At 33.3% G+C, this 12023-nt stretch overlaps 1 protein-coding gene across 4 annotated transcripts in view; it reads right to left on the bottom strand.

Moving 5' to 3' along the window:
* Positions 1 to 9097, bottom strand: part of LOC149089456 (uncharacterized) — a 90142-nt gene extending 81045 nt beyond the window's left edge. The window contains exon 1 of one of the 4 annotated variants that reach the window (XM_089238689.1): positions 8991 to 9097. Coding sequence is in view for 2 of the 4 variants with exons in the window: in XM_089238674.1 (XP_089094800.1) it covers positions 833 to 855 (23 nt within the window). In the remaining 2 variants the exon portion in view is untranslated. Of the gene's footprint in view, positions 1 to 832; positions 1707 to 8990 lie in introns of those variants that run through there. The other 3 variants (XM_089238682.1, XM_089238674.1, XM_089238666.1) reach the window with 3 other exon arrangements.
* Between the last annotated feature and the right edge of the window lie 2926 nt (positions 9098 to 12023).

Raw genomic sequence — 12023 nt, 5'->3', positions numbered from 1 at the left:
GTGTATGTTTAATCGTCGTGTATTTGTATTAATCGTTATTTTTCCAGCTGACGAGCCCTAGGAGTCACGCAGTGTATCCATGTTTACATAAAACAATAGTCGATGTTCAATCCTTTGCTTGGAAGTGCTTTTTAAATGAGTTAATATTTTCTCGATACTTAAAATAAGTTTTAAACTCATCAAACAAAAATTTCACAATTGTTTTTAGCTGTCCGTTATAAACACAGTCTGTTATAGAGGGGTCCCGCTATAGTGAAGTTCTACTGTAATTGTTTCTTTTACTTATCATACTGTTAGCAATAAAAGCATGGTCTCACACAGAGGGAGGGGAAATAAGAGGCCCTCTGAGCAAAATAATAGCAAGCAACCATCCAAAGATCTTACCAAGGGACTCAGTTTCAAGAGGATATGAGAGGGGACCATGAAATAAAACATTTCTTTTTATGTAATTATTCGAAATTCAGATTGTAGGATCAGTGAAAAATATTGCTGTGGGGGCCTACCCCAAAAATCTGATCAAGAAGCCCGGCTCCAGGATGTGGGGGGGGGGAATGAAATATATATAATGTATAATTTTCTATAATTATTCTAAATTCCATCCCACTGGTTATTCGTCATTTCTTTAAAATTTCTTTCGCTGAGAAACATAATATTACAAAATAATTCAAATGGTGCAGCAGCAAGATTATCAACTAACTTAGTATAAAGTATACTAATAATGTACGCCTATAGTACTCAGTTTTTGAAAGTTGGTATTAAGAGATTAACGATGTTTGCAATATTACAGAATATTCATCAATGTATTTAATGCAATTAGTAAAAATGAACTCACCTGATTTTACACGCAGTTGTCATACAGATATAGTGTCTTCATTGAAACAAAGCTCGCTTCCCGGAACCACTGTTGTTTCCAACCGATCTTATAAAAGGTCTTGGGCAACAATATTGCTTGTTGCCTTTGCAACACGTGAATAAAATAAGCATTCAAACAAAGCGAACATTTTCGAAAATGATAACCACGTGCTGAGAGCCGAACTACCGTTGTAATGGCAAAGACCGGGGACAGCCAGCGTCAGTCGGAGAGAGAATATTGACTAAAAGCGATGACATCACAGCATCAAAGAGATTGCACGCAAAGGGGTTTGACAGACAATGAGATTTTTTTTCTCCTAATGTATGTTTTACAAACTTAATTTCAAGATGAGATGCATTAGAGTCAACTTGTACCGCTATTCACTGACCATAAAGTTAATAAAGTAGAAACTCTCAAATCCAGACTCCTCTGGACCTACATAATTCTGGATTAGGAAATTTTCCGGATTATGGATAAAGTTTTGTTTATTTTCAAGGTTTTCATATTTCAAGCAGTGATTGTTAGAATATTGTGTTAATGGACAAACAATTGATTAAGTTATTTCTGTTTTTGGTATCTAGCAACACATTATGAGTCAAGTATTTAGTTTCAGAGTTTTGGCAACAGCACGAAAAACATGGCTGCTCATCTGAACAGCAACAGACATTGAGCTTATATTACTGGAGGGAGCATCCAGCTGCAGCGACGTCATCTACATCTAATGCAAGGAAACCATGTGACTCAGTGAAAAGAAACACGATCCCCCATAGAGATCAATGTTAAAATTGCAGATTTTAGCATAGAAATGCGGAAATTTAGTGGGGTTTTCTGCTGCATCAATAATTTTAAAAATTGAATTGAATTTTTGATTTTCGAAATATTGAGTTCGCTTAGCGATACGAAGCCCAGAAAATAAAATATAAAATAATGAGCCAGACCCACTTTTGAGGTGGATATCCATGCAATAACATTAATTTCAGCTTTTCATTTATATCTTCTCAAGCACAAAAATGAAAATCAATGTCTCCGTATCTTCTGTCTTATATTATCCAATTGCATCAATCCATATAGTTTATGTTTTGAAATTAATTATGGAATTATTTCTTTATTATTATTCCTTTCATTACTTCTGGGGTAATTGCTTTAATCAATTCTGGATTTGTTTCTTTCATTAATGCTGGAATTATTTCTTTCATTAATGCTGGAATTATTTCTTTAATTAATGCTGGAATTATTTCTTTCATTAATTTTGGAATTATCACTTCATTAATGCTGAAATTACTTTTTTCATAGATTTTGGAATTATCTCTTCCATTAATTCTATAATTTTTCTTTCATTAATTTTAGAATTATCCCTTTTTCTTAATTTTGGAATTATTTCTTCATTCTTAATGCTGAAATTATCGCTTTCATTTATTTTGGAACTGAAATTTTCTGTTTCATTAAAACTATAATTTTTCTTTCATTTATTCTGGAATCATCACTTTCATTCATTTTTTAATTATCTTTCATTAATTCTGGAATTATCACTTTCATTTATTTTGGAACTGAAATTATCACTTTCATTTATTTTGGAACTGAAATTATCACTTTCATTTATTTTGGAACTGAAATTATCACTTTCATTTATTTTGGAACTGAAATTTTCTGTTTCATTAAAACTAGAATTTTTCTTTCATTTATTCTGGAATCATATTTCATTAATTCCGAATTATCTTTCATTAATGCTGGAATTATCACTTTCATTAATGCTGGAATTATCACTTTCATTAATGCTGGAATTATCACTTCCATTAATTTTTAAATTATCAATTTCATCAATGCTGAAAGCATCTCTTTCATTAATTCTGGAATTATCTTCCATTAATGCTAAAATTATCTTTGGTTAAAATTTCGAAATTTTTTTAAGTTATTAATCTGCCTGTTTTTGCTTCAAAAAATGGTTGATTAAAGCTGCGGAATTTCTTAAATAATTTCAAAATACGGCCCATAAATAATTTCAAAACATCCTAAACTATACGGATTGATGCAATATAAGGCAATACAGAGACATTAATTTTCATTTTCGTGCTTGAGAAGATATAAATGAAAAGCTAAAATTAATGTTATTGCATGGATATCCACCTCAAAAGTGGGTCTGGCTCATTATTTTATATTTAATTTTCTGGGCTTTGTATCGCTAAGCAAACTCAATATTTCGAAAATCCAAAATTTTTAACATTGACCTCTGGGGGATCATGTTTGTTTTCACAGAGTCACATGGTCTTCCGACGAAAGATATTGGGGACACTGTTCTCAGCACTGCCAAGGCGGAGACCGCTGATGTCATATTCCCTCCAGTAATATAAGCTCGATGGCAACAGATGTTGTCTCTCACTTTAAGTGTTTAAATCTCTATTAAATATATGTCTTTGTTCAATTGAATATTGTGGTTATAATTACTTATACTCACACACATCATTAGTAAGAAGGGCATATCAACAGATCCAAAATAATAAGAGTGATATGCCTCTTAGGGATACATGAGTTTTGAAATTTTTCTAATGTCCTACCATTACTTGTAAGAAAATCCCTTTGTGTTTATTCTTCATACACATTGGCCGAAGTCAGAAAATCTTCTGAATTGCATTTTCAGATTTTAAATGCACTGTACATAATCGTCCAGTTTCCAAGTTGTAGATCTATTTACCAACTCAAATAATTTATGAAAATGCATGCAGTTTTTGGTTTTGCAATTGACATTCCCAAAGGACTAATTTAGTTTCGAACGCTTTAACGTTGCATAAAGATTATGGACAAGTAGGTCTTTTCCCAGTAAGCGGTAGTTTAGATCATTCAGATGACCAGTGATATTGACATTTCAATCTGAACACTCCTACTATCAGGCGGGAAAAAAAACACTTACACGCAAGTCGTGATGATGCGGTCAACATGATCCCACGGAAACTTTGATCAATGATATAAAGGGCAGAAAAAGAGAATGACATAAGTTTGTCAAATACATGTAAACAACTAGCTTGAAAGGTACTGAAAATAAGATAATCCGGATGCATTTCTTTCTCAAGGGGTGGCAAGATGAAGAATATGTGGAGTCAAATTGACCCCCACCACGCCGGTTAAAGGTTAAAAAGTTTGGAAGGTTTAAATTGAATTTAATAAGTTGTCTAGGCCTATTCAATTTAATTTAAACCCTTTACCACATTCTCCATCATGTTATTTTTTCAGTAAAATATGAAAGTAAAGTAGTACAGATTGTTAAAATCACTGCCAGGCACAGATCCAGGGAGATGGTCATAAGGGGCATTTCAGTATGAGTAAAGGTTGTTATTATAATACATTCTGTATTTTATAGAACAGAACAATTATTTTCCTATATCATTATTACCAGGCTCTACTTCCCTTCCCCCAGTCCACTTTGGATCACTAATGTGAGAGGCATAAACGTGAGATTTATACCAACATCAAATCGCTATTCAATTTCAACAAAAAACTTTGAAATAAAAGAAAAATGATCCTGATGATATAATATACAAGTTCAGTGTCCACTTTGACCAGATTTTAAACATTTTTCCAGACCAAAATTCAAACTACAAGGGATGGAGAGCATGTTTTTAGAATTTGGTCATGGGGTGGATGTTTTTCAAAGGTTATAAGAGGAGTTTCTGGGTCACCTATCATTCACATTTTGTATATAATTTTTTGGAAAATAAAAGTGTCTATTTGCATGACCTATTCAGAATATTTGAGATATCTTTCTCTCAATTAAACATTTCTGTGCATTCTGTTACAATGGTGTCCACTCTGTTACGGGGAACATTTTTGCAGTTCACAGGCAGAAAAATTTAAGAACACTTCAAACTAAGATGTTAAATTATAAATTACCAACCCATTCTCTATGAAAAATAAAAAGTTTTGATTTCAAGTAGCTAAATATATGTAAAAAATAAACTTTTCTATATGCTCTTTTGAAAAAATCATGAAAAACCATCAAAACGACAGAAAAAAGTAAAAGAAAATGTTTTAACTGCCTTTGTTTTTGACATATGTGTAGAGATGTAAAATTCTCGAGAATAATCTTTCGGAGAATATTCTCATCAAGGAGAATATTCGAGAATATTTTCTGGTAGGACTACTATTATAAATAACTTGAGAATATTCTTATAGGTTCTTGATGAGAATATTCTCCTGTTATTTATAATACAGTTACATAAAAAATCCTAGAGAATATTCTCTGGAAGGACTACTTTCATAAATTACTGAGGAATATTCTTATAGAAAATAATAAAAATTCTGAAGTTATTAATAATAGTCCTTCCAGAGAATATTCTCCTTATATGAGAATATTCTTCAGTTACCAAAATCTTTCCAGAGAGTATGATCAAGAATATATGTAATAACATGTATTATAATAAATAATCTCGATAAATAACTTGAGAAAAATTATTATTTTCAATAAGAATATTCTCTAGTAATTTATAATAGTAGTCCTTCGAGAGAATTATTCTCAAGAATATTCTCTGTCCCCGTCTCTCTTCCCATGAAAAAGATAGGTACATTGCAGTTTGTAGTAGAGATGTGAGGTGAGAATATTCTCCTGGATGTAAAGATTGGAGAATAATCGAGAATATTCATTTTCTTTTTAATAATTTAAATTTTTTACTAATTTTATTTATATTGTGAAATATAAATCAGTTTTCATTGCCTCAAACATTTACAACAAAACAATTTTTGGTATAATCACCCCCAATGACAACTTTTAGTTTGAGAATATTCTCCAGGTCATGATAAGAAGTTTTAGAAGTTTGGTTATGAAAATTTTAGAAACCTTTAGATTAAAACCTTAAAATATTATTTTAAAATTAGATAAATTTTCAGATAGAGATGTAAAATTCTCGAGAATAATCTTGAGAATATTCTCATCGAGGAGAATATTCTCTGGTAGGACTACTATTATACATAACTTGAGAATATTCTTATAAGTTCTTGATGAGAATATTCTCCTGTTATTTATGATACAGTTAGATATAATATCCTTGAGAATATTCTCTGGAAGGACTAATTTCATAAATTACTGAGGAATATTCTTATAAAAAATAATAAGAATTATTCTGAAGTCATTAATAATAGTCCTTCCAGAGAACATTCTCCTCGATGAGAATATTCTTCAGTTACCGAAATCTTTCCAGAGAGTATTATCAAGAATATATGTAATAACATGTATTATAATAAATAATCTCGATAAATAACTTGAGAATAATTGTTATTTTTGATAAGAATATTCTCTAGTAACTTCTAATAGTAGTCATTTGAGAGGACCACTATTAGAAGTCTATAGGACTACTAGTCCCCCCGTCTCCCTTTCCATCAAGAAGATGGGCATTTGAAGTTTTTAGACCACAATATTAAAGTTTGAAAGCAAGAAAATTAAACCAACATGGCTGAATTGCACAACTTTTAAAGAAATTTGAGTGATACAGAATTTAAGTGTATGTGCATTGAAGAAAACAGTTCTGTATCTTAGAATGAAGGTGATTATATAAGAATAGCTTCCTTTATCAAACAACTTTGGTTTAATTTCTTTTGTTTTGAACTTATTTCTGAAAATTTATATAATTTTAAAATAATTTTTTAAGGTTTTAATGTAAAGGTTTCTAAAAATCTTTATAACCAAACTATTAAAACCTCATCATGACCAACTAAAAGTTGTCATTGGGGTGATTATACCAATAATTGTTTTGTAAATGTTTCAGGTAATGAAAACTGGTTTATATTTCACAATATATAAACAAAGTTAGTAAAAGAATTTAAATTATTTAAAATGAAAATGAATATTCTTGATTATTCTCCAATTTTTACATCCAGGAGAATATTCTCACCTCGCATCTCTATTTTCAGAAATAAGTTCACAACACAAAAGAAATTGAATCAAAGTTGATTGATAAAGGAAGCTATTTTTATATAATTACCTCCTTTCTAAGATACAGAACCGTTGTTTTCTTCAATGCACATACACTTAAATTCTGTGTATCACTCACATTTCTTTAAAAGTTGTGCAATTCAGTCATGTTGGTTTAATTTTCTTGCTTTAAAACTTTAATATTGTGGTGTTTACAAACTCCAATATTCCCATCTTCTTGACAGGAAGAGAGACAGGGACAGAGAATATTCTCTCAAAGCACTATTAGAAGTTACTAGAGAATAGTCTTATCAAAAATAACAATTATTCTCAAGTTATTTATTGAGATTATTTATTATAATACAAATGTTATTACATATATTCTTGATAAGTCTCTGGAAAGGTTTCGGTAACTGAAGAATATTCTCATCGAAACTCTGGAAGGACGATTATTAATAACTTCATAATAGTTCTTATTATTTTCTATAAGAATATTCCCCAGTAATTTATGAAAGTAGTCCTTCCAGAGAATATTCTCAGGGATATTATATCTAACTATATTATAAATAACAGGAGAATATTCTCATCAAGAACTTATAAGAATATTCTCAAGTTATTTATAATAGTAGTCCTACCAGAGAATATTCTTGAATATTCTCCTTGATGAAAATATTCTCCGAAAGATTATTCTCGAGAATTTTACATCTCTAAATAATGGTTTGAAAAAATTACTGTTTTTCCCTACTCTTTTTTGTTGATAATTTAATGCACATTTTTAATGTTGTTTAGCTTGAGTGCATGCATTAAGACTGTGTACCACTTCCACTCAATACAGATTAATGCTTTCAACCCATAGATCAAGGTATAACATTTAAAATCTGAATCTTTTTGTCATCATTAAGAGTATGAAAAATATCGGAAAGTTGAAATTGTGTAATACGTTGAAGCAATTTATTTCCTTGATAGCATAAGAATGATAAGCTAAATTCCGGGAAACAGTTTCATAACAGATCATCATAGGAACTGTTTTCTGCAAATCAGGATTTGAACATTGTAAAGAAATTCCGCAGTGATGCCAATTCCAGAACAGTGGTATAATGTAGCAGCTAAGACCAATTATAATTATAAATTAATAAAACTTGGGGAAAGTTTCGTAACTGATAAAACTTTAATAATTTTATAATTATTATCCTATGGGAATGTTGATGATCAAGTTACAATTTGTAGTCATGTTGCAGATCTAGGATAGATTGATTGGATAATTCAAATTTTTTTTCAAGTGACTTTTACTTTGAGTTAAACAAGTTCGACTGTAGAATCAACTATCAACGATGACAAAAAATTCAAAGAAATTGATGAAAATTGATTGATAAATGTAATCAATTACAAAAAACTAAATTTTATAACATTGAAAATGCATTATCCAGGGGGGGGGGGGTACAGACATAGCCCCCACAAGGGTAGGCTACTCAAGACAATTACTGTAATTTTTTGTTTTTATGATATAAATTCAATATAGAAGCCCCCCCCCCACCTAAAGATTCCAGCCCAGGGCCCTGCCCGAAGAAGTGGGGGGCAATGGGTTCAGGATGGAAAAATATTTCATAATTTTATTGATTTGATTGAATTAAATTTCACCTATATTGGGACAAATTGCAATTTTTAAAACTTGCAAATTCACAAAAAAAAAAACTAAATTATTGAACTAGCTTCAATTTTTTTTTTCTAAATAAAAACAACTTCATTTTGATGGAAAGGTTTTATTTATTGAGGAAATTAAATGATTCATTCCAAGCGCGAAATACGCCCCCACGTATCTTCGATCAGCATTCGTTTTCAACGATTAATCCAGTAGGTCCCCCCCCCCCCTCACACCCGCTCCTACGCTGGCCAAGCAGCGGTCCAATGACCTTCCAGCTGCAAAGACGCCATATTGGATCTGTTACAAACAACATCCGTGTACGAAATCAGCAACACGCATCTCAACACTAACAAAGTCGATTCAGCGCGTGCGAAACACGAGCATTCCGCGTTATTGACAAGAATTAATGGAAAAATTCAACTGTGATTCGTGCATAACGTCGGGTGTAGACTCTACTGGCAATATTCAAATTACATAGCGATTTCATTTTCACGTAATGAAAATACAAAGAGCACAATGGGGCTTAAATTTTTACATTACAAATTACGATAAACAATTAAACAAAGTAGGTATTTCCACATTTATTAAAAGAAACTCACCTGTCACACAATCTTGATTACGAGACTTACAAACAATTACGTAACAAACACGCAATGGCGTACAGCCATCCAACAAAATGGTGGACGTGGATAATACGGTTACGGTTATTTTACACATGCGCAGCTGTCGGTTCCTGATTGGCTATCTAAAAACAAAACAGTTCATGAAAGTTATAAATTAACCCACACCCTGTATGTGTGTGTGTACAATTCGAGAATGACCGATAGTTTTTTGCTGTTCTATGTCGAATATTGCAACTGTTTTTGAAGAATTATCGAATTTTTTGTTTTCAAAGTTTCTAAATCTGAGGACTATCGTGATTAATAATATCATCCGATACTGTCTTTAACGTGTGGGGCCCTTCCAGGATACGGCTTGGGTCCTCAAGTGAGGGACCTAAAAAAATAGGATTTGGTTGAAATTGTGGAGAATTTGACAGGTTTTGAGCCGCAATATTATCACTTGTCCCGGAGGCCCGCTTTGCCCTTAAGACGACCTTGCAATCATCGTAGCTTTCGTGTATACAGGGTGTCTAAAAGTGATTAGAGCGGCTGTGGTGTTTCTTTATTGCTACAATATTAAAGATATGGTGATCAACTACGATGATGCTACTACTACTACTTTTATCACTGAACCGCACATGCACCTTTTGAAAAGAACTCTGAGCAACTTATAATGAACTTTTGCATGCCAAAATGAACAGTGTGTGTGCGTCTTCTGTACCTAAAGGCCGGTTTAAATGATTTGAGTGATTCAGTAGTTAACTAAATTTCAAGTCGTCAAGTTCCTTAGAACAGGGCTTGACAAATCCCAGGTACCAGGTCACCATGCAACTAAAAAAATTCATATTGGCACCTAAAATTTTGTGTGTGTGATTAATTGCTCAGACAAAAGAAATTCGCTTACCTCCTAGAATACAGTAAAACCGCTCTTCTGCGGACTCCGACAGGATAGAAAAATTCGTCCGTAAAAGAGGAGTGACCGCTAATCAGGGGTTTGAAATGCGTACTTCAATTATGCAAGGGGAAATTATTATTTGGCCGTATAACAGAGGTGACCGTATCTGAGGGGTGTCCGTTAAAAGATATTTCGCTGTATTTGGATGGCGACTAGATTATTTTATCGAATTGTCAAGCCTCGCTTTAGAGTGCGTGCAGACGTCAAGGTCATTTACATGTAAAGCTATATAATGAGGCTGTTTCATGGCTCGCTGGAGTCGGTTCTGTAAGACACCAGCTGACGTCATGCGGGACGTCATTGTCCTGACAGAACCGAGTACGGTGAGCCCGCTTTACTGCCTGCTGTTAATTTGGATACAGTCAACCCTTGGTTTTCGAACTCGATTTGTTCCTGAAGTCCATTCGGAAACCGAATTGTTCGCAAACTGAAATAATTTTTCCCTTAAAAATCAATGTAAAATCCCTCGCTGGGATTCCGAAGATTTCAAGCGTGAACTTTTACTGTGCTGATCCTGTGTATAACCGATATGGTTACCATTAAAGCCACCGGAAAAAACTGCCATAATTCGAAAGACATAAAATGCAAACGATAAAAGGGTAAAGTCTGGTTTCGTGAATATGTATCCTCCATTTATCTGAGTGTCATAGCCTTCAAAATCTCTCTGTAATGAAGATCGAGTTGAAGCATTTTGAAATACAGTGAAACCTCGCTACAACGATAACTTTTCAAGTTTTGTTTGAAAATGTCTATATTTTAATGTTAAACTGCTGCCTCTTGATATAATGATATTTAGGCTGACCATATTTCCTCGAGAGAAATATGGGAAATTGGGCATCCGAATACGAGAAAATACGGGACACTGCCAATTATCGCTAAAAATGACGCTAAAACTACACAAAGTTGCCAAATATTGGTGAAATTACGGAAAAATCACAATGACGGGAAATGAAGCATTACTGCAAATTATAGTGGATTAAAATGAATTCCACGAAAAAAAACGTTCACCAAGACAAAAATGTGGGAGGTAATATTCTTATTTATAGTTGTAATTACCACAATATAATTTATGAGTTGAAAAATAATTTCAATCTTCGACTTCAATAAGGAATAGAAATTCAATTAGGCTTCATGTAAAAAACAAAAAAACCGGGATATTTTTGCCAAAAAATCGCGATGGTCAAAGAAACAAAAAATACCCGGACAGTCCCGTGAAATACAGGACGTATGGTCACCATACTGATAGCTCCTCTACAATGATAATTCCCCCCCCCCCCCCCGAATAGTTTTATTTGTAGAAACATTTGTTGGTTTCATTTTGTTTCATTTTTTTTACACAAAAAACGTAATTATTGAAAACCAAAAATCCAGCATAGAAACATTCGGTAGGCTTCCGGTATAGAAATATTGACGGTACACAGAAAATAAACAAACAAATAAAACTTGACAATTTTTCCACAGAAACATACATGATTTTCAATTCAGACTACTCAAATACATTTACCCACACACGGTGGATGATAAATTAACTTAAAACTCAAAATATAAATCACTTTCGGTTTTGTTACTCTGGGGACAGCAATAATGCGTTCAAAGTGAGTGTCATTTGTTTGTTGTTTTCTTCAACGGTGCTTTGACCATTGATGTTCCACAGTGGCCTGTGGCATGGACATCACCAATGACTGACTGACTGCCCCGGAGTGAGGCAACGTTCAGTGTCGTTTAAAGTATACCCGCAGCATGCACTGTAATAACCTTCTCCTAGCAGGGCCGTCTTAAGAGCATCATGGGCCCCCGGGCCAATTGACTTTGCTGAGGCCCTAACAAACAAATTCTCAAAAATTTCAACCAGATCTCATTTTTGTGAGGACCCTCTTCGCTGGAGGCCCCCGGGCCGTGCCCGGGTGGGCCCATGCCTTAAGACGGCACTGTCTCCTAGGAAAACCTGGCTTTACGTCGGGCGAGATTGGCCGACTGCTTCTTGAGGAGTCAAATGCGTCGTGCTCGTGTGCCGCGCGTTTTGCCGATGTTCTTTTCACTCTTGTGTGTTTTCTATCTCTTCCTTTCAAACCGGA

The sequence above is a fragment of the Pholcus phalangioides genome, unplaced genomic scaffold, assembly GCF_987345545.1.
Source record: "Pholcus phalangioides strain wild (caught in Gottingen) unplaced genomic scaffold, Ppha-v1.0 ptg000002l_1, whole genome shotgun sequence".
NCBI classification, from domain to species: Eukaryota; Metazoa; Arthropoda; class Arachnida; order Araneae; family Pholcidae; genus Pholcus; species Pholcus phalangioides.
Note: the sequence above shows the minus strand (reverse complement) of the source record. Positions and strands in the feature narration are given on the sequence as shown.